Below are 23,946 nucleotides of genomic sequence, written 5' to 3'. Positions count from 1 at the left end.
TCAGACTTGTTTGTTTTCGAACTTTTCCCCAATGGCCAGATGTCCCTGGTGCTGGGCCAGGTGTTTGAGATTGCGTGGCAGTGATTGTGATCTCTGCTCCTGCTTTCACATTTTAACTGGTTGTAAGAACGTTGACATTGTTATATGTGGTATTGTCACCTCTTTTGGAAAAGAATGGTATCAGAGTCTGGTTATAAGTCCACAGTTGTATTTCATGTTTTGAGCGTCGGCTGTGTAAGGCATTGGGGAATTGGAATATTCTAGCATAGGCAAAGAGGTCGCTGAGAGATGGGGAATGCACAGATAATGTTTTCCCAAAATTATCATGTGTAACATTGTTTTTCAAGAAAGGAGGGAGAGAGAAAACTGGGCCACTTAGCTTGACATTTTTCTGACTTCGACTTTGTCCCTCACAGGACTGGAGGAACTATGGGCAGCAAGCCTTTGTTCCCATTCCCGGTCCATCACAGATTTCTTTGCTCAAGACCAAGTGCTGACCTGCTCTTCAAGGTGCTCTTTAAATGTACTTTGCCAGATTTTCTTTCTCCAGCTGGTAGTCTCCCTTCTACTGACATTCTGACGTAGGTGGATTATGTGTACTGCCAGTCTCCGTCATCTCTATGTTTCTGACCAGTTCTATGTTGCACTTATTCATTGGTGATGTTGTCTTCCATGTGTTTCCCAGGATCTAACTTTGGCAATGACGGTGAAAGATGTCTAACATGTGGAACATCTTTGGTATTCTCTTTCATGTTTCACTGGTATAGATTGCATTTGGTATTTCCATGGACATATAGAGTCACAGCTTTGTGGCAATGTTGATGGTGATGGAAGCCCAGACTGTGTGAAGCCACTAGACTGTTGTTGGGAAAAGGTTGCAATCTATTCTGAAGAAAGTCTTCCAATGCACTTGGAAGCTGTTGTTGGGAAAAGGTTGCAACCTATTCTGAAGAAAATCTTCCAATGCACTTAGAAAATCATTCTCTGATCAAAGGTAATCAACGTGGTTCTTTGAATTTATTACTTTTTGCAAAAGTAACTAATAGGGTAGATGAAGGATTCAGTCTGTGCAGTGTACTATCTTTCCAACAAATATTTGGTAGGGTGCTAAACTAAAGGCTATAACGCAAGATAAGGGCTCATCCGGTTAAGAAGGTCATGCAGTGCTGGTCCGAGGCAACAGAAGAGCCTGCAGTCAGTGGATTGGTCCATATTCAAGAACACAGCAGCCAACCTAAATGAGTATGCCACCACTGTCACAGACTTCATCAAGTGTGTTAAAGATTGCATGCCAAAGAAGGTAGTATGTATGTTCTCCAACCAGAAACCATGCTTTAATTGGGGAATACTGAAGGTCAGGCCTGAGGCGTTCAAGACAGATGACCCTGACATATACAAGAAATCTAAGAACAACCTCTGCAGAGCCATCAAGGATGCTAAGAGACAATACCAGACTAAGCTAGGGTCACAGACTAACAACACGGACACTCGTCGGTTGTGGCAAAGCTTAAACAACATAATGCGCTTCAAAGAAAAACCGAGTAGAACCTCTGGCAGCGATGCACCCCTCTCTGATGAACTCAATGCACTATATGCTCATTTCATGCAGGAAACCAACAAATCATTGTCAACTGCCCCAGTCGTCTCGGACTCATCCATACCTACCGTCACAGCTTCCAAAATCAGATCGGCCTTCTTGAAAGTCAATCCTCGGAAAGCAACAGGTCCTGACGAGTCCCTGGTCGTGCACTCAGAACCAGCACGGACCAACTGGAGGGTGTGTTCGCTGACATCTTCAACCTCTCCCTACTCTGTTCCGAGGTCCCCACCAGCTTCAAGAAGACCAGCATCATACCGATGCCTGGTTGGCAATGTGCCTCAACGACTACTGTCCATTAACTTTTTAAAAAATATATGTTTTATTGAAATTTTTTCGATCAATTTTTTCCCTTTACAGATCAAACATAACAGTAAAGAAAGTTTAACAATGAACAAATGGCGAATCAACATGGTAATCTAATCGTTTAACATAAACTAAAACTTCCACCCCCTCCCCCCCTGGGTTGCTGCTGCTGGTCATCTGTCTTCCCTCTAACGTTCCCCTAGGTAGTCGAGGAATGGCTGCCACCGCCTGGTGAACCCTTGAGCCGATCCTCTCAGGGCAAACTTTATCCGCTCCAGTTTTATGAACCCCGCCATATCGTTTACCCAGGCCTCCAGTCCGGGGGGTTTCGCCTCCTTCCACATGAGTAGAATCCTACGCCGGGCTACTAGGGACCCAAAGGCCACAACGTCGGCCTCTTTCGCCTCCTGCACTCCCGGCTCATCCGCAACCCCAGCCTGGTTTGACCCGGGCCTTCACCACCTTCGAAATCACTCCCGTCACTCCCTTCCAATACCCCTCCAGTGCCGGGCACGACCAAAACATATGTGCGTAGTTTGCCGGGCTTCCGCCGCACCTCCCACACTTGTCCTCCACTCCAAAGAACCTGCTCAGTCTTGCTCCTGTTATGTGTGCTCTATGTAGCACCTTGAATTGAATCAGGCTAAGCCTAGCGCACGAGGAAGAGGAATTTACCCTGTGTAGCGCACAAAGACTCCATGAGACGAATATAGTGAAGTCGATGAGGCTTTATTAAGCGTGTCTGTTCCCCAGCAGCTCGATAGTAAACTGGCCTGCGGGGGAAGACACCGGCTTCTTATACTTCGCCTTCAGGGCGGAGCTTGAGGTCAACGGCCAACCAGGACCCGGGATCTGTCAGCCAATGACATTAGGGCTTCCAGTCCCACATGACCCCCAATACATACTACCACACCCTGCTTAGGGCATCAGCCCACATACCCTCCTCTATCTCCTCCCCTAACTCTTCTTCCCACTTTCTTTTTAATTCGCCCACCAACTCCTCCCCCTCTTCCCTCATCTCTCGGTATATCTCTGACACCTTGCCCTCTCCGACCCACACCCCCGAAAGCACTCTGTCCTGAATTCCCTGTACCGGGAGCAGCGGAAATTCCCTCACCTGTTGTCTTGTGAACGCCCTCACCTGCAGATATCTAAGGAAGTTTCCCCGGGGCAACTTATACTTTTCCTCCAATGCTCCCAAGCTCGCAAACGTCCCATCTATAAATAAATCTCCCACCCTCCTAATTCTCAACTGGTGCCAGCTCTGAAATCCTCCATCCATTCTTCCTGGGGCAAACCTATGGTTGTTCCTGATTGGGGACCCCACCAGGGCTCCCCGCACACCTCTCTGTCGCCTCCATTGTCCCCAGATATTCAATGTTGCCGCCACCACCGGGTTCGTGGTAAACTTTTTTGGTGAGAGCGGTAGCGGCGCCGTCACCAGCGCCTCTAAGCTCGTCCCTTTACAGGACTTTCTCTCCAGTCTTTTCCACGCCGCTCCCTCTCCCTCCATCATCCATTTACGAATCATTGCCACATTGGCGGCCCAATAGTAGTCGCCCATATTCGGTAGCACCAATCCTCCTCTGTCCCTGCTACGTTGTAGGAACCCCCTCCTTACCCTCGGGACTTTCCCTGCCCACACGAAGCTCGTGATGCTCCTGTCTATTTTTTAAAAAAAGGTCTTAGTGATTAGTATAGGGAGACATTGAAATACAAATAAGAACCTCGGGAGGACCATCATCTTAATTGCTTGCACTCTGCCCGCCAACGACAGAGGCTGCATGTCCCACCTCTTGAAGTCCTCCTCCATTTGTTCTACCAATCGTGTCAGATTAAGTCTGTGCAAGGTTCCCCAGCTCCTAGCGATCTGAATCCCCAGGTATCGGAAGTTTCTTTCCACTTTCCTTAGAGGCTCGCCTTCTATCTCTCTACTCTGGTCCCCTGGGTGTATCACGAATAGTTCACTCTTCCCCATGTTAAGCCTATATCCCGAGAAATCTCCGAACTCCCTCAACATCCGCATAACCTCTATCATCCCCCCCCCAGCTGGGTCCAACACATACAACAGTAGGTCATCCGCGTATAGCGAGACTCGGTGTTCTTCTCCCCCTCTAATCACCCCTCTCCATTTCCTGGAGTCTCTCAACGCCATGGCCAGAGGTTCAATTGCCAACGCGAACAACAGTGGAGATAGCGGGCATCCCTGTCTTGTTCCCCTATATAATCGGAAATACTCCGATCTTTGCCGACCCGTGACTACACTTGCCGTTGGGGCCCCCATAAAGAAGTTTGACCCAGCTAATAAACCCGTTCCCGAACCCAAACCTCCTTTACACCTCCCATAAATACTCCCACTCCACCCTATCAAATGCCTTCTCTGCATCCATTGCCGCCACTATCTCTGCCTCCCCCTCCACTGGGGGCATCATTATCACCCCTAATAGTCGTCGCACGTTGACATTCAGTTGTCTCCCCTTTACGAACCCTGTCTGGTCTTCGTGCACCACCCCCGGGACACAGTCCTCTATCCTCGATGCCAGCAATTTGGCGTCCACATTCAATAACGAAATAGGTCTATAGGTCCTGCACTGCAACGGATCTTTATCCCTCTTCAGAATTAGCGATATCGTCGCCTCCGACATTGTCGGGGGTAAAGTCCCTCCTTCCCTGGCCTCATTGAACGTCCTCACCAACAACGGGGCCAACAAGTCCACGTATTTTCTATAAAATTCCACCGGGAACCCGTCTGGTCCCGGAGCCTTCCCTGCTTGCATGTTCCCCAACCCCTTAATAACCTCGTCCACCCCAATCGGTGCCCCCAGGCCTTCCACCTCCTGCTCCTCCACCCTCGGGAACCTCAATTGATCCAGGAACTGCCGCATCCCCTCCTCTCCCTCTGGGGGTTGGGACCGATACAGTCCCTCATAAAAGGTCTTGAACACCTCGTTTATCTTCCCTGCTCTTCGCACCGTGGCTCCCTTTTCGTCTCTAATTCCCCCTATCTCCCTCGCCGCTGTCCTCTTTCGCAACTGATGAGCCAGCAGGCGACTAGCCTTTTCCCCATATTCATACCTCCTCCCCTGTGCCTTCCTCCACAGCACCTCCGCCTTTCTGGTGGTCAGGAGGTCAAACTCCGTCTGGAGTCGTCTCCTCTCCCTGTACAGTCCCTCCTCCGGGGTCTCTGCAAATTCCCTATCCACCCTTAAAATCTCCCCCAGTAATCTTTCCCTTTCCTTGGCCTCTGTTTTCCCTTTGTGGGCCCTAATGGAGATCAGCTCTCTGACCACTGCTTTTAGTGCTTCCCATACCACTCCCATACTGACCTCCCCGTCGTCATTGACCTCCAGGTATCTCTCAATACACCCCCGCACTCTTCCACACACTCCCTCGTCCGCCATCAATCCCACATCTAATCGCCAGAGTGCTCTCTGCTCCCTTTCCTCTCCTAGTTCCAGGTCCACCCAGTGTGGGGCATGGTCCGAAACCGCTATGGCTGAATACTCAGCTTCTTCCACCCTTGAGATCAACGACCTTCCCAGAACAAAAAAATCTATCCGGGAGTACACTTTATGGACATGGGAGAAGAAGGAGAACTCCCTGGCCCTCGGTCTAAGAAATCGCCATGGATCCACTCCCCCCATTTGGTCCATAAACCCCTTGAGCACCTTGGCCGCTGCCGGCCTTCTTCCGGTCTTTGATCTGGATCTATCTAGCCCTGGGTCCAGCACGGTGTTGAAGTCCCCTCCCAATATCAAGTTTCCTACCTCCAGGTCCGGTATACGACCCAGCATCTGTCTCATAAATCCCGCATCGTCCCAATTCGGGGCATATACATTAACCAACACGACCTCCGTTCCCTCCAGCCTGCCACTCACCATTACATATCTTCCTCCGCTATCTGCTACGATGTTCTTTGCTTCAAATGCTACCCGTTTCCCCACCAATATGGCCACCCCTCTATTCTTTGCATCTAGTCCTGAGTGGAACACCTGTCCCACCCATCCTTTCCTTAACCTAACTTGGTCCGCCACCTTCAGGTGCGTCTCTTGGAGCATAGCCACGTCTGCCCTTAGTCCTTTCAAGTGCGCGAGCACTCGGGCCCTTTTAATCGGTCCGTTCAGGCCTCTCACGTTCCACGTGATCAGCCTCACTCGGGGGCTACCTGCCCCCCTCCCGTGTCGACTAGCCATCACCTTCTCTAGGCCAGTCCCATATCCTGCCTCCGCGCTCCCACTCGCTCCCCAGGCGTCGCATTCCATCCCCGTCCACCCACTCTTTAGCCATTTCCTTTGTGATTTCCGCAGCAGCAACCCAGTTGTCCCCACCCCCCCGCCCCGCTAGATCCCTTTCTAGCGTGATTGCTCCCCCATATTACTTCCGCAAGTCAGCTAACTTCAACTGACCCCGGCTACTCCTGCTCATTCCTTGACCCCCCCCCCCCGTGTGGGGAACTCCCATCCGCCTTGCGCCTGTCTTCCCGCCATAATCTTTCTGGCGCGGGAACATCCCTTTATCTGACTCGCCTCTTGTGGCGCAGCTCCCTTTCCTCTCCCCCTCCCATTCCTCATTCTCCGCCTATGTCCCTTCTTTCCCCCCCTCACCGGCGCCCACATTTCCTAGTGTCTCCCCCCATCCCAATTTACTTCTCTATTTACGTCAACAATAACAATAACATTCCCTACAGTATCAGTCCCTAAGTTCCGATCCAATTTCTCCTCTTTAATAAAGGTCCATGCTTCTTCCGCCGTATCGAAATAATGGTGTCTCTCCTGGTACGTGACCCATAGTCGTGCCGGCTGCAGCATCCCGAACTTCACCTTTTTGTGTAACACCTCCTTGGCTCGGTTAAAACTCGCCCTCCTTCTCGCCACCTCCGCACTCCAATCCTGGTACACCCGTACCACTGCATTCTCCCATCTGCTACTCCGCACCTTTTTAGCCTACCTCAGGACCTCTTCTCTATCTTTAAGGCGGTGAAATCGCACGATTATCGCCCTGGGTGGTTCTCCCGCTTTTGGTCTTCTCGCCGGGATCCGATGTGCCCACTCCACCTCCAAGGGGCCCGCAGGGGCCTCAGCTCCCATCAATGAGTTTAGCATCGTATTTACATAAGCTCCTTCCACTCACTCAGGGAGACCCAGTATCCGAAGGTTCTTCCTTCGCGCTCTGTTTTCTAGGGCCTCAATCCTTTCAATACACTTTTTATGGAGTGCCTCGTGCGTCTGTGTTTTGACCGCCAGGCCCAGGATCTCGTCCTCATTATCCATCACCTTCTGCTCCACCACGCGGAGCTCTGTCTCCTGGGTCCTTTGTGCCTCCTTGAGCCCCTCAATTGCCTGTAGCATCGGGGTCAGCACCTCCCTCTTTAGTAGCTCCACACACCGTCTCAGAAATTCGTCTTGCTCGGGCCCCCATGTCGCCTGGGCTTTCTCCGCCGCCATCTTGTGTCTTCTCCCTTTCTGTCCCTTTCGTCGACGATTCTTCGCGCTGCAGCCGCCGCCGCCGATATTTTCCTCTTTCGTTGGGGGGGGGGACTCCCTATTCACTCACCCCACACCGGGTTGCGTCGCCCAAAAATTTCACGTTGGGGCTCTTAAAAGAGCCCGAAGGTCCATCGGAGCTGGAGCCGCCGAAACGTGCGGCTAGCAGGGCATCGCCGCAACCGGAAGTCCTGTCCAGTAACTTTGACATTGATCATTATGAAGTGCTTCGAGAGGTTGGTCATGAGATACATCAGCTCCATAGTCCCAGAATGCCTTGATCCATTGCAATTCACATACCGTCACAACTGGTCCACAACAGACACTATCTTTTAAAAAAATAATCTCTATTGTCACAAGTAGGCTTACATTAACACTGCAATGAAGTTACTATGAAAATCGCCTAGTCGCCACACTCCGGCGTCTGTTTGGGTACACTCAGGGAGAATTCAGAATGTCCAATTCATCTCACAAGCACGTCTTTTGGGACTTGTGGGGGGGGAAACCGGAGCACTCTGAGGAAACACACGCAGACGGGGGAAGAACGCGCAGACTTCGCACAGACAGTGACCCAACCGGGACCCTGGCGCACATCTCCCACAACAGCGTTTACCTCCGGTCTCCCAAGTACAGCTAGCGCTACAGTCTGCCCTGTAGTATTCTCCACTTTTGCCTTTTCAGAATCTTCCTTATGAACCCGCCACAAGTCCCATCAATTTTCCTTGCAACCTTGTTACAATGGTAACACCTAGGCTTCCAAATCTCACTTCCATCCTCATTATCTTCCCAGCCACCATTCTCTTACCTTGTCTACCTGCCTTCCTTTCACTCTCCCACTTCCTATACTTTTCAAAATAATGGGGGTGATGAAAAAGGCTTAAATATATGGATTAGCTCTCAATCGTCAGCCATAACTGCTGCCTGCCTGGCAGTTTTCAACCTCTGGTCTTCAACAAGGGTTCTTATTTTCGAACCTAGGGAATTCTTAAATTCCTCAGAGAAGAACATCTCTCAGAGCCTCCATAGGTAGTTTCAACTCCCAATGTTTGTACCCGCCATTGGGGCAACACGGTAGCATTGTGGACAGCACAATTGCTTCACAGCTCCAGGGTCCCAGGTTCGATTCCCGGCTTGGGTCACTGTCTGTGCGGAGTCTGCACATTCTCCCCATGTGTGCGTGGGTTTCCTCCGGGTGCTCCGGTTTCCTCCCACAGTCCAAAGATGTGCAGGTTAGATGGATTGGCCATGATAAATTGCCCTTAGTGTCCAAAATTGCCCTTAGTGTTGGGTGGGGTTACTGGGTTATGGGGATAGGGTGGAGGTGTTGACCTTGGGTAGGGTGCTCTTTCCAAGAGCCGGTGCAGACACGATGGGCCGAATGGCCTCCTGCACTGTACATTCTATGTAAAATGGTTCAGCTTAATTAACCCTTTTGAATTCTGCATTAGTTTATCGTGGCTGTCTCGTCAAATTCTGAAACATCTGCCTAAAAGCTTCAGGAACCAATTCATGTGAATTCAGAATAGCCTTTTTTTCTGTCTCCTCCTTAGACTCTTGCTCTGATAGGAAGCATAAACCTCCTGTGCCCACCCTATCAATTTACTCTACATGGGTAATGTCCACTTTTCTCATGGCCATTCCATTTGGGTTGCTATTTTCTCAAAAACCCTAAAATACGTTTCTACTTCCTTCTCATCGGATTTTGGGAGAGCCTGTACAAATTTAAACATATCGCCACTGTGTTCCATTCTAGGATTAAGCACCCCTCTACTTTCAGCTTCCCACTCATTTGTTGTGCCGTTAGCTGAAAGTCTCTCTCTTCTTTATCCTCTCTCTCGGTTTCCCTCTCTTTATTTCGTCTCTCTACTCATTTTTTTCTCGCTTGCTTTTTGTTTCATCTGCATTTCTTTTTCTTTCTGCCTCAGCTCCATTTCTTCACCTTTTTGCTGTATTTCTAACTGTTTCATTTGTAGCTGTGTGTTGCCTTCTTTACTTTGGGGTGAACCACAAGCTGTTTCTTATATTGACCAAATGACCACACAACCAATATGTTAGTTCAAAAACACAGTTTATTAATAACTCAAGACTTGTATCTCTATGCAATAACGCACGCTGCTCCGTACTAAACTGCACCTAACGACTAAGATGACCTTTACTTAACCGAGTGACTGGCACTGTGCGACATGAGGCCTTTATCCGGGTCCACGTGGTCGGTTTGGAAGTGGTTGGGTTCATCTCAGCTGGGCTTTTCCTCAGGAATGGTCGCGGATCCTTGAACTTGGTTGTTGTGCTGCAGTTGGTCGCACACAGGCCGGTCCCAAAAGAGACAAATCTCTAGTGCGGTCCTTACTCCGGGTCCAATGGATCAATAAGGTTCTCGATCACCCTCATCGATCTCAGCCAATTAGGGGGTGGATACCTCAATAGCTGGGCGGGTCCTAGCTATCATTGTCCCAGGAACGTAGGCCTTTCCAAATAAGGGGGGGGGGGGGGGCGGTGGTGCCGGTTAGTCTGCTACTGTTGTAACTCCTTGATTCAAACTCTATTGTCCTGGGGGAAATGGTGATCGACGCTTCATGGATACAAGTCTGGTTTCTTACACAGAGGCTCTGTACCTGTCTGTGTCCCAAATTGACCACAATTCCCATGGTCCTTTGCAGGTGGCCATTTTACATGGCTACATGGATTTTAACCAATTCTACTGATTGTTGCCATGACCCAAGATGAGGGTTTAAATGTTGAGCAATTGCTTCAATTTTCTCCGCCTTTCTAGCTCTAACTGGTACATCCATTTTTAATTCACCTACCAGTTTGACTAGGGTGTCATTGTGAAGCTCTTTTAAATAAACCATAGTTAAGTCACCCACCTGAAGAAAACCTTCAGCAGCTTCCAAAACCATCCTGTTATATCACTACAAACATGGTGTCTCTTTTTTTAAAAAGGTATTTTTATTGAGCTTTCAACATTTTATACAAATAAAAACAACAATAAAACATGTGCCAATGATAGAAAAAGGCCCGCACCAACAACTATAAAAACACCCCCCCTAAAGAAAAAAAGGAACATAAAACACCTCCCCTTCTACTACCCCCCCAACAGCTAACAGTGACCAGATCCTTAAAGTGCAATATTATCGCCCGCCATCTACAATGGAACCCATCGATCGTCCCCCTCACAGTGAACTAGGGGCTGGTTTAGCACACTGGGCTAAATCGCTGGCTTTTGAAGCAGACCAATGCAGGTCAACAGCAAGGTTCGATTCCCGTACCAGCCTCCCCGAACAGGCGCCGGAATGTGGCGACTAGGGGCTTTTCACAGTAACTTCATTGAAGCCTACTTGTGACAATAAGCGATTTTCATTTCATTTTCAACTTGACCTTCTCTAGCTACAAAAACTCCATCAAGCCACCTAGCCACGCTGCGGCACTAGGTAGTATCACCTGCCTCCAACTCAGCCGAATCCGCCGCTGGACCAGAAACAAGGCAAATGCCAGAGTATCCGCCCTCAGCTCCAGCTGGTCCAACACCCAAATATAGCTACTCATGGACAGGGCTGTAAATTAACATTTAGGATGCTGATGTGATGCTGAAAAACGACCCTCAATAACCCACCAACTTGGGACAGCACCAGAACATGGGCATGTGGTTCGCTGGCCCTCTCGAGCACTGCTCACACCTATCCTCAACCCCTTCAAAAAATCGATTCATCCTGGCATTGGTGAAGTGTGCGTTGAAGACCACCGTGAGCTAATTTAAAAAAAATTTTTTTTTTAAAAATGTTTCCATTTAAGGGACAATAAGCATGGGTTGTACATCTTTGGGTTGTGGGGATGAGACCCATGCAGATACAGGGGGAATGTGCAATCTTCACACGAACAGTGAACCGGGGCCAGGATCGAACCCGGGTCCTCGGAGCCATGAGGCAGCAGTGCTAACCACTGTGCTGCCCCACCTTGAGCTGTATCAAACTCCACCTCGTACAGGATAACATAGCATTCACCCTACGGAGGTTCTCATTCCACACCTTCTCCAAAATAGGTCTCGACTCCTCCCATCTGGCCTTATCCTCTTCTACTGGAACCTGCTCTTCCTCCACGACCCGTCCATATAACCCTGACGTACTGCCCTCCTCCAACCCCACAGGGCGTCTCTTTTTAACTCGTGCTGTAAACCAAACTTTGACGTCTAATGTTCCAAAGATGTGCAGGTTAGGTGGATTGGCCGTGATAAATTGCCCTTAGTGTCCAAAATTGCCCTTAGTATTGGGTGGGGTTACTGGGTTATGGGGATAGGGTGGAGGTGTTGACCTTGGGTAGGGTGCTCTTTCCAAGAGCCGGTGCAGACGCGATGGGCCGAATGGCCTCCTTCTGCACTGTAAATTCAAAAAAAAAAAAATTCTAAAAAATCTCGGACGATCCCCCAATTTATGTTATGACATGCTGGGCTGCTGACTGGTCAATACCAGCCCTACAGGCCCCGGAGTCCCAACACAAGTGAATTAACCAATAATTTGTAAAAAATTCCAGAAATCTTTGGCCCTTGGCGCCCAATAATTTACCAGGTTAGTAAATTGAAACACAATTACTGATTATGGAAAACATAAGTAAAGATGAAATGTGCACAAATTATAATGGAATAATGGCAAGCTACCCTATTACCCCACCCTTTTACTTTTCCACCCTCTACCCACACACACGACAAACAAACAGAGGGGTGGAAAGGAGTGAAAGTAATAGTGATTAAGGTAGAATCCTTGCTTTCGATGTTGAATTATTTCAGGCTGTATTCCCAGCACGTTGAATGGTCAAAGCCACCTGTGTAGTGATGGCTTTCTGGCAGCAACATTCATTCAGTGCTCACAGGCAGACACTTTATAAAAAAAATTTTTTATTCAAGGCATTTTCATATATATCAAAACATTAGAACAACAACAAAGTAACTAAAACAACCACAATCTGCCTTTCCATTTAATCCTCTTACCCCACCCTTTGCAGAACCTCAATCCTCCTTAAAGAAATCAATAAACGTCTTCCACCTCCGCGTGAACCCCTCTGCTGACCCTTGCAGAGCGAACTTGACCTTTTCCAGCCTCAGGAATTCTGGCAGGTCGTTCACCCACACTCCCACTTTCGGCGGCGCCGAGTCCTGCCATCCTAGCAAAATCCACCTCCGGGTTATCAGGGAGGCCAACACTTTGGCCTCTCTCACAACCTCCCCCCCCCCCCCCCCCTCTAAAACTTGATGAGGCTTAACCTTGCACACAACGAGAACCCATTTACCCTCTGCAAGGCCTCTGCCCATGCTTCATGCTTCTGTCCCCATCTCCCCTTTCAGCTCCTCCTCCCATTTATGCTGAATATCCCCCACCAGGGCTCCCTCCCACTCCCTCAATTTCTTATATATATCTGACACCTTCCCCTCCCCTATTTCATCTTTAAACAAAACCTGTCCTGCAATCCCAGGGGCGGCAGCCCCGGAAAGGACAGCACCTTCTTTCTGACGAAGTCCCGATCCTGCAGGTACCTAAAGCAATTCCCCCTGGGCAACTTGTGGATTACCTCCAAGTCCTCCAGCCCTGCAGATTTGCCCCTGTAAACAAGTCCACTAACTGCTCAATCCCTGCCTGCTATCACCCCCTGAACCTCAGCCTCGCTGGCGCACACCTATGATTATCACAGATCACTGCTCACACCAAGGTACCCTACAGCCCCAAATGTTGCCTCCACCGTCTCCACATTCTTAAGGATCCACACCACCACTGGACCCGTGGAGTACCTGGCCAGCAAGAACGCTAAAGGCACCAACAACAAAGCCCTCAAACATGTTCCCCGACACAATGCCTCCACCCACACCAGCCCCTCCCCCACGGCCCATTTCCTCACCATTACAATGTTCGCCACCCAGTAATTTATCATATTCGGGGTAGCGGTATATGTTTGAGGGCTTTGTTGTTGGTGCCTTTACCGTTTTCACTGGCCAGATACTCCGTGGGTCCAGTGACATAGTGGTATTGTCATTGGACTAGTAATCCAGACCCCAGGGTAATGCCCTGGAGACCCTGATTCGAATCCCACTAGGGCAAATGGTGAAATTTGAATTCAATAAACAAATCTGGAATTAGAAATTAATGATGACCATGAAACCATTATCGATTGTCGTAAAAACCCACCTGGTTCACTTTAGGGAAGGAAATCAGCAGTCCTTACCCAGTCTGGCGATGTGTGACGCCAGATCCACAGCAATGTGATTGACTCTTAAAATGCCACTCGGTTCGAGGCAATTAGGGACGGGTAACAAATTCTGGCCTTGCCTGCGATGCTCACATCCCAAGAATGAATAAATAAATGTTTTTAAATCGGCAACGCCAGCCTCCGTCCCCGTTCCAAAAAAGCCCGCCGCACCCGCGGGCGTGGAGAGACACTTTAACCTTTTATTACACTGGGCGTTCAACTCAAAGGTCCACCTTGAGACTCCATCTTTCGTAAGACTCTTTATTTTGCATCAAACCCAGACTCCAGCCTGAGTATTAATCTCAATCCTTTGCAGTTTCAGTGAAATGACATCCAGTCTGACTGGGGAAAGAAAAGAGTTCTAAGACTGGATTTTTTAAGAAAGAATTCATTAGATCTTTGAGAGAGAAACTTCCAGCTTCTGAACTGAAAGCAAAACTAAAACAACCCAGCCTTATTGGGCAGTTCATTGGCGGCCAGCCAAGTCAGTCAAATCGTTCTGGAACCTGATTGTTTGAATTAAAGGCTGCTTCTTTAAACCACAGGTCACTGCTCCTGCATTAAAGATATCGGTTGCCTTCAAGACCGGTCCCTAAATCATCCATAGGTGAAAATTGTAATAGTAAAAAATAAAGGAAAGGGAAAACAGGAACCATAGGGTTTAAACAGGAGGATCCTTGCAATTAGAAGTGGAATAGGGAATGTGGATTGAGAGGGATGTTTGTGATTGACTCGATTTACTAATGACCAATTTCCCTACATTGGATTTTTCAATTCCTTTAATTTGAGAACATTTTCAATTCAGTCAGTTCAAAACCTCATACCTTTATTGCAAATCATCCCTGTTGAGCTGTAATATAGATTTCCTTCTTTTATTGCGAAACAACACTGCCATTCTGTATTTGAATTGGTTTCTGCTTCTTTATCAGGTTGATAAAAATGCTGCATTGGCTGCCCGCTGGAATTACTGTGCCATCAGTCAGAGACCGCTGAGGAAACCCATCGTCGCTTGTGAGCTTGGAAGGTAGGAGCTAAATTCGGAAAATATAGTCAACTGGGTGTATTCATCAGAAGTATCTAATGGAAGTATCTAATAATTCAAATGTTTTTTATGGGCAGTGGCTATTTGTACACTTTCTGAAACCTGTCTCTGATGCCTCCCTGTGAATATTTTCTCACTGTGATTTTTGGCAAGATACTTCGGATAGAATTTCTTTAGCAATGGCGGCAAGAGTTGGAGTACTACTCACAGTGCACTGATAACAAATGAGAAGTCACAGATTGGTTCCTAGTGGAATTTTATAAAACGTTTGTCGACTGGCTGATACCACTGCTAGTGGAGGCATTTGAGGACTCAATGGTTCGGTGGTCGCTCCTGGAGATGATGATGTAGGCATCTATCTTGCTCCTTTTGGAGAAGGATAAGGACCAAGTGGAGTTTGGGTCGTATCGGCCAATCTCTTTATTGAATGTGAACATTGAATGTAAAGCACGGTTGCAGGAGATCGTTGTGGTGCTGGACACAGAAAAAGGTCTTCCACAGGGTAGAGTGGAACTATTTGTTTGTGGTGTTGGAGTGGTTTGGGGTTGGGACCAAGTTTGTGTCGTAGGTGAAACTGTTATACAAAGAACTTTGGGCTTGTGCTCACATGAATAGTATGAGCTCAAAATACTTCCAGTTGCACTGGGGAATGAGGCAGGGGTGCCTCTATGTCCCCTCTCTTGTTTGCATTGGCAATAGATCTGTTGGCCATTGCATTGAGGAATTCGGGGCAGTGGCGGCGGATAGCGAGGGGGTCTGGGTGGTGGAGCATAGGGTGTCCCTGTACCCTGATGGCTTGTTACTGTACATTTCAGACACTGGTTCCTACAATGGTGTGGACAATAGCGCTGTTGAAGCGGTTTGGCGCGTTCTCTGGGTATATGTTAAATCTTCATAAGAGTGAGTATTTTTCGGTTACCCCACCGGAGAAGGAAGCTGGGCGGGCGGGGGGGGGGGGAGACTGTTGCCAGTTAGTTTGGCAGGCACCCCCTCTTAGGAACTTTGGGGTGCAGCGGGATTGGGCTCAGCTTTGGGAATTAAATTCCACAAGTCTGGTGGGTAGGGTTAAGGCTGACCTAAAAGGTGAGACAGACTCCCCCCTGTCCTTGGCAGGCTGAGTTTTCTGCCACAGTTTCTGTTCCTATTCCAATGCGTGCCGGTTTGCTTGCCAAAAGCTTTTTGTGCAGGGTTAGAGAAACTGATTTCTGCCCCCTCCCTCCCATGTTGCCTCTCCAGCCCTTCCTCCTCATTTTCCCCTCTCTTTTCTTTTTAACTTTCCAGTTCCCCTGTCTACTCATTGTTGCTGGCCTCATAGAGGTTCTTAAACAGGCCGACAAACTACCTGCATACATTTAGGAAGCCACCCTCCGACCCTCGGATGGCATATTTGATCTCCAGGTGGAGAAATTCTTAGAGCTCAGTTAGCCAGTCTGCAGCTGTGGGTGGTGCTGCTGATCGCCAGCCGAGCAGGATTCTCTGGCGTGCGATTAGGGATGCGAAAGCTAGGGCGTCGGCTCTCTTTCATGTGTAGTTCTGGCTGCTCCGATACACCGAAGATCACCGCATTTGGGCACTGCTTAACCCTCACACCTACAACCTTCGACATCGCCTCGGAGAAGGCTGTCCTGAACCCAGCAAGTTTGGGACAAGCCCAGAACATGGGGACCTTATAAAAGGAGCAAATTTGGGACAAGCCCAGAACCTGGGAATGTGGTTGGCCGGGCGCCTCTGGCACCATTCACATTTGTCCTCCACCTTCGTGAGTTCTGGTCAGGTGTGCTCTATGCACCACTTTGAACTGCGTGAGGCTGGGCAGGAGGAGGTGGACTTGGCCCTGCTTAGTGCTTCGCTCCAGAGTCCCCACTCCACATCTGTCCCCAATTCGTCCTCCCATTTCCGTCTGGTTTCGTCCAGTGGTGTTCGGGCTCTGTCCAGTAGGGTGTCCTTATATTTTCCCATAGAGTCCCACTTCTTTTACTGTCTGTATTCATCAGGCCCTCTAATAGTGTGGTCTCCGGGGTCCAGGGGTACCCTACTGTCTCTTTGCGGAGGAAGTGCTTTATTTGCAGGTGTCTCATTTAGACCCTCGAGCCTGCTCCGCCATTCAATAATAATTAAGAATCTGTCTGTCTCCTAAAATTTACTCAATGTCTCGGCATCCACCACATTCTGGGGTAATGAATTCCATAGATTCCCAACCCTTTGAGAGGAATAATTTCTCCTCATCTCTCCTTGAAATCTGCTACCACTTATCTTAGAACATAGAACAATACAGCGCAGTACAGGCCCTTCGGCCCACGATGTTGCACCGAAACAAAAACCATCTAACCTACACTATGCCATTATCATCCATATGTTTATCCAATAAACTTTTAAATGCCCTCAATGTTGGCGAGTTCACTACTGTAGCAGGTAGGGCATTCCACGGCCTCACTACTCTTTGCGTAAAGAACCTACCTCTGACCTCTGTCCTATATCTATTACCCCTCAGTTTAAAGTTATGTCCCCTCGTGCCAGCCATTTCCATCCGCGGGAGAAGGCTCTTACTGTCCACCCTATCCAACCCCCTGATCATTTTGTGCGCCTCTATTAAGTCTCCTCTTAACCTTCTTCTCTCCAACGAAAACAACCTCAAGTCCATCAGCCTTTCCTCATAAGATTTTCCCTCCATACCAGGCAACATCCTGGTAATTCTCCTCTGCACCCGCTCCAAAGCCTCCACGTCCTTCCTATAATGCGGTGACCAGAACTGTACGCAATACTCCAAATGCGGCCGTACCAGAGTTATGTACAGCTGCAACATGACCTCCCGACTCCGGAACTCAATCCCTCTACCAATAAAGGCCAACACTCCATAGGCCTTCTTCACAACCCTATCAACCTGGGTGGCAACTTTCAGGGATCTATGTACATGGAAATCTTGAGACTATGACCTCTTGTTCTAAATTGACTCACGAGGAAGCATCTACATTGCCAATACCGTTTATCATCTTTTATACCTCCGAGGAGACCATCGTTTTCACAGCACAGCTGTCATCCCAACCATCCACCAACGCAGAGAAACTCGGTGGATGACAGTAGCGGACAGGCTTCTTGGGGGCAATCTGATGAGGACCACACAATTGCTGATGCACATCAGGTGGAGACAGGAATTCCCAGGCAAGACTGCTGTCAGAGGTCTCCGGGATCCCAGTCAGATACTGAGCCTCTGGACCAGGTTTACCCGGAGCTGATGCAGTCTATATGGTGCGGCTGTGATGCTCAGTGTCAGTGACACTCCAGCACGTCCCTAGCCGTTTGGAGGAGTCTCCGAGGCTACGGGTGCCGGAGATGTCACCAGCAATGCGTGGCACTGAGGCAAACACTGCTCGGGTGGCGACCGCGGTGGAGACTGTTGGCACCATTAGTGAAGGTGTCCAAGGCATCGTGCAGTCGGTGATGGCCATGGCTGAGGATCTCAACAGAATGTCCGCCTCGCTGAGGGATGTCACCCAATAACAGTCCGACCTTCATGATGGTTGGTGCAGACTCGATTGGCTGAAAGGCCCCAGAGGACGTTGGCCAGGGGCATCGAAGGCCACGGGACATGGTAGGCAGCAGGCTGCCTCTGCCTCTGATATGCAACCTGGGGACACACCTAGGCGTAGCAGTGGAGCACAGCAGGCTAAGCAGATCGAGGATCTCTGAGAGGGCACTGGGAGAGAGGGAGAAGGGTTGGGAAAGGTGGGCACCATTGGGGACCAGGGGCAGTTGGGGACACATTTGTACAGCATTCCAAAACTTTGCATTCAAGAAATATGACGCCTGTGGCACTTTCTTCAACAATGCGGACCAGCCACCTAGCCCCCTGGCATGCATTCTGGATTCCTGTCCCTGCGTGACGGATGTGAGCGAGCATTCAGCTGACAGGCAGAATTCAGACTATGGTGTAGATTGAGGAGCAGCAGCGCTCAGCTCTCAGCAGGTTATCATTTCCCCCTGCCTTCGCAGTGACCCGCTGATGGTGCCGACACAGTCTGGAGTTATGTTACACAGAACCTGGGAGGGTGGGGGGTGGGGGGGGGGGTCCTGTGTCTCCTCCCCATGCTTGTCCAGTAGCCCCTCCTGGTCCAAAGCCTCCTCACCATCCTCCTCTGAGGTTGCCATATATTCCTCCACCTCCAGCACGTCTCCCTGCTGTTGTGCCAGGCTGTGCAGGACACAGCAGACCAACACACCGGGCGACCCTCTGGGAGGTGCGCTGCAGTGCACCATTACAGTGGTCATGGCATTGGAACCTCATTTTCAGGAGTCCGATGCACCGTTCAACGACAGCCTGCGTGTCTGCATGGACTCATTGTATCGGGTCTCTGTATCGGTCTCCGGCCTCCGTACTGGTGCCAATAGCCAGGTCCTCAGTGCCCCTTATCTCCCAAGAGCCAAATGGCCATCCTGGGGTGGTCCTCGCAGAGGCCAGGGATGTCCCACTGCCCCAGGATGTAGCTGTCACGCACTTAGTGGTCGCACACAAACTGGACATTCATGGTGTGGAACCCCTTCCTGCTGATGTAGGGCACTCCCTGACGGCCCGGACACCTGAGGCATCCCGTCGATGGCAGAGAATCCTCCTGTCTGGGCATCCTGTAGGGTTTGATCCATGTCAAAGTTTATACAGACTGCCTGGGCAAACAGTGCATCTGTGACATCACGGATGCAGTTGTGGGCTGTAGCTTGTGAGATGCTATGCAAGGCCCTGCTCGAACCCTGGAAGGATCCTGAGGTGTAGAAGTTCAGGGCTGGGACGGCCACTCGGAGTGGGTATTCTCCACCTCCACGTGGTGCCAGGTCCGCCACTGTCCCTTTGTTGAGGTGGAGCCTCCTGCGGCGCACGCTGTCTGTCATCTGTTCGAAAGACTAGTGATGTCTGTACACCTTGGGTCTCGCAGGCTTCCGCCTCTGGGTCCCTTCAAGGGCCCGCTCGAACCCTGGAAGGATCCTGAGGTGTAGAAGTTCAGGGCTGGGGAGGCCACTGGGAGTGGGTATTCTCCTCCTCCACGTGGTGCCAGGTCCACCACTGTCCCTTTGTTGAGGTGGAGCCTCCTGTGGGGCTCCTCAGGGTATGGGGTGGGGCCCTGCACAGAGGCCACCGCCTTGAGTCTCTGCTGCCGCCGCCTTCTCCAGCGCCTGCCCGCCTGACCTACCAGCAGCACCGCAAGGGCGTCTTCCGCTGGGTCCAAAATACTATCCATCTCGTGTAATATCTGTAAGGAATCCGAGAGATTGGGAGACTTTGTCGTGACATCATGGCTGTGTTGTAATTCACCGACTAGCCAATAAGAGTCTCATTCATATATAAGTGAATGTTAGAGTCAGGTGACCTCAGACTGACTAGGGAGCTGGGTAAGGTGTTGCTTGTGCATGTTCATACTATTATTCATCTATTGTTTGTATATATTTGACCCACAGTTCATGTTAATAAATCGTTTATAATCTTAGCTATAAGTGTTCTTGTAATATAAATCAGACCATCCGACAAGAACATTACAAGACTGACAACCAGCAATGTCCTACATTCCCCCATTGCACCCCCCCCCCCTTCCCATCCGACACACCCTGCCCACGCATCCCAGCCACAGCGGGAGGTCACTGGTCACCGGACCCAGACCCTGTACCCCAGACACCCGCATGTAACGTTACCTGGACAAGTTACTGGACTCCTCCCAGGTGCACTCACCCACACTCTGGTCACAGAAATGTCCCCGGTGTCGGGGCCCAGTCCCTGGGTGTTCGGGTGTTGGCTGCTACGTCTGTGATATTGCTTCCTGTTGTGCTCAGGCACAGTGTTCAGTCATCACTATTTGATTAGGATGCTAGGCAATAACCCCCACATCGCATGCCCACTCACGAGAATCCATTTGGGAGCTGTGAAGTTCTCACCTAACTACTAAATTCCACTTGCTTTCCTTATTACCTGCTGCTTCTGCGAGGATATCTAGATTCCTCTGTACCAAAGCACTCTGAAGCTTCTCTCGATATGCATGAGTTACCTTTCAATTTTCCAATCAAAATAATAGCTTCACACTTATCCATGTTAAGTTCCATCTGCCTAATTTTGGCCCACTCACCTACTCTCTATATCCATTTGTAAATGTCTTATTTCCTCATTGCAATTTACTATCCCACCGATTTTAGTGTCATCTGCAAATTTGGCTATAGTACCTTGTATCCCTATATCCAAGTCATTAACATATATTGTAAACAGTTGGGGCCCACGAGTTATATCTTGCCAACCAGAAAAAGACCCATTTATCCTGACTCTTTGCCTTCTGTCGGTTGGCCAGCCTTCTAGCCAAGCAAATAATTTACCCATAATCCCATGTGATCTTACCTTGTGTATTAACCTTTTGTGTGGCACTTTATCAAATGCCTTCTGGAAGTCCAGATATATTACATCTACAGGATGCCCATTATCCAATTGACTTGTTACATCTTCAAAGAACTCCAGCACATTAGTCAAACATGATTTACCCTTCTTAAAACCATGCTGACCAAAGTGCATTTTGACTTTCTAAATGTACTGTTATTATTTACTTAATAATGGATTCTAATAATTTCCCAGTGACAGAACTGGTTTGTAATTTCCCACATTCTGCCTCCCTCCTTTTTGAATAAGGGCAAATACACTAGTATTTTTCCAATCCACTGGAACCTTTCCCGCTTCCAAGGAATTTTGGAATATCATAACCAATGATCCACTATCTCTGCTGCTACTTCCTTGAAGACTCTCGGATGTTGGCCATCAGGCCCTGGGGTCTTGTCTGCCTTCAATCCCAATAGTTTGTTCAGTACCGTTTCCCTATTGATGATGATTGTTCCAAGTTCCTCCCTTTGCATTACCCGTTTCTGTTGGGATGGTACTAGTGTCCTTCACAAAGGAAATTGAGGCAAAATATTGATCTAACATCTCTGTTGTTTCTATGTTCCCGCTATTAACTCCCAGCCTCATTCTCCAGCTACTCTTCCCTTTTATATGCCTCCAGAAGCTTTTGCTATCTTTTTTATATTTTGCACTAGTTTTCTTTCATAATTTATTCATGTTCTTTTTATTACTTTTTGGCCTTTGTTGTTCTTCAAATGTTTTTCAATCTACCACCCTGCCACAGGCCTTTACAATATGGTATGCCTTAGCTTCTGTCTTTATGTTATCTTTAACTTTCTTGCTTAACCATGGATGTTGTTTTCCCCCCCCCCCCCCCCCCCCCCCCCCTCCTGACAATCTTTCTTCCACTCTGGAATACATTTTAGTTGGGAGGAATTGAACAGCTCCTTAAAAAAACTGCTCATTAACTCGCCTACCTTTTGGTCTTCCTGCCCAGTTCACTAGGGGCAAATCTGTCTCATGCCGATGTAATTGTCTTTGTTTATCTTCAAAATGCTGGTGTGGGACTCCAGTTTCTCGTCCTCAAACTGAAATTCTATCATGCTATGATCACTCGTCCCCAGAGGGTCCTTAACTACAAGGTCATTAATTAATCCCTCTTAATTAGACGATACCAAACCCAGAATAGCCTGTTCCCTAGTTGGTTCCACAACATATTTCTCCAAGAAACAATCTCTAATACATAGATTCAACTCTCCTTTGAGGCTAGCCAATTTGACTAATCCAATCTATATGCATATTAAAATTGCTCATGATTATTGTCGTACCTTTCTTGCAAGCCTCCCATATTTCCTGATTTATACTGTGCCCCACTGAGGAACTACTGTTTGGGGACCAAGAGATTACTCCTACCAGAGACTTTTCTATTGCTATTTCTTATTTCTACCCAGGCTGATTCCACATCTTGATCTCCAGTGTCTATATCATTTCCCATTACAGCACATCCTTTCCTTTCCTAGCAAAGCTACACCACCTCCTTTTCCTTCCCATCTATCCTTCCAAATACTGAGTAGCAAAGAACAAAGAAAAATTACAGCACAGGAACAGGCCCTTCGGCCCTCCAAGCCTGCGCCGATCCAGATCCTCTATCTAAAACTGTCGCATATTTTCTAAGGATCTGTATCCCTCTGCTCCCTGCCCATTCATGTATCTGTCTAGATACATCTAAATGACGCTATCGTGCCCGCCTCTACCACCTCCGCCGGCAATGCGTTCCAGGCACCCACCACCCTCTGCGTGAAGAACTTTCCACGCATATCTCCCTTAAACTTTTCCCCTCTCACCTTGCACTCGTGACCCCTAGTAATTGAGTCCCCCACTCTGGGGAAAGAAACTTCTTGCTATCCACCCTGTCTATACCGCTCATGATTTTGTAGACCTCAATGAGGTCCTCCCCCCTCAACCTCCGTCTTTCGAATGAAAATAATCCTAATCTACTCAACCTCTCTTCATAGCTAGCGCCCTCCATACCAGGCAACATCCTGGTGAACCTTCTCCAAAGCATCCACATCCTTTTGGTAATGTGGCGACCAGAACTGTACGCAGTATTCCAAATGTGGCCGAACCAAAGTCTTATGCAACTGTAACATGACTTGCCAACTCTTGTACTCAATACCCCTTCCGATGAAGGAAAGCATGCCGTATGCCTTCTTGACCACTCTTATCGACCTGCGCAGCCACCTTCAGGGTACAATGGACCTGAACACCCAGATCTCTCTGTACATCAATTTTCTCCAGGGCTTTTTCATTTACTGTATACTTAGCTCTTGAATTGGATCTTCCAAAATGCATCACCTCGCATTTGCCCAGATTGAACTCCATCTGCCATTTCTCCGTCCAAATCTCCAATCTATCTATATTCTGCTGCATTCTCTGACAGTTCCCTTCACTATCTGCTACTTCACCAATCTTAGTGTCATCTGCAAACTTGCTAATCAGACCACCTATACCTTCCTCCAGATCATTTATGTATACCACAAACAACAGTGGTCCCAGCACGGCTCCCTGTGGAACACCACTGGTCACAGTTCTCCATTTTGAGAAACTCCCTTCCACTACTACTCTGTCTCCTGTTGCCCAGCCAGTTCTTTATCCATCTAGCTAGTACACCCTGGACCCCATGAGACTTCACTTTCTCCATCAGCCTACCATGGAGAACTTCTCAAATGCCTTCCTGAAGTCCATGTATATGACATCTACAGCCCTTCCCTCATCAATCAACTTTGTCACTTCCTCAAAGAATTCTATTAAGTTGGTAAGACATGACCTTCCTGCACAAAACCATGTTGCCTATCACTGATAAGCCCATTTTCTACCAAATGGGAATAGATCCTATCCCTCAGTATCTTCTCCAGCAGCTTCCCTACCA

At 48.7% G+C, this 23,946-nt stretch overlaps 1 protein-coding gene across 4 annotated transcripts in view; it reads left to right on the top strand.

The window, feature by feature from the left end:
* The window catches only part of rtf2 (replication termination factor 2), a 303,881-nt gene that overhangs the window by 392 nt on the left and 279,543 nt on the right, over positions 1-23,946 (top strand). For all 4 annotated transcript variants that reach the window (XM_072514520.1, XM_072514519.1, XM_072514518.1 and 1 more), the window contains exon 2: positions 14,547-14,641. In XM_072514520.1, the coding sequence (XP_072370621.1) occupies positions 14,547-14,641 (95 nt within the window). The remainder of the gene's footprint in view (positions 1-14,546; positions 14,642-23,946) is intronic.

The sequence above is a fragment of the Scyliorhinus torazame genome, chromosome 8 (assembly GCF_047496885.1).
Source record: "Scyliorhinus torazame isolate Kashiwa2021f chromosome 8, sScyTor2.1, whole genome shotgun sequence".
NCBI classification, from domain to species: domain Eukaryota; kingdom Metazoa; phylum Chordata; class Chondrichthyes; order Carcharhiniformes; family Scyliorhinidae; genus Scyliorhinus; species Scyliorhinus torazame.
Note: the sequence above shows the minus strand (reverse complement) of the source record. Positions and strands in the feature narration are given on the sequence as shown.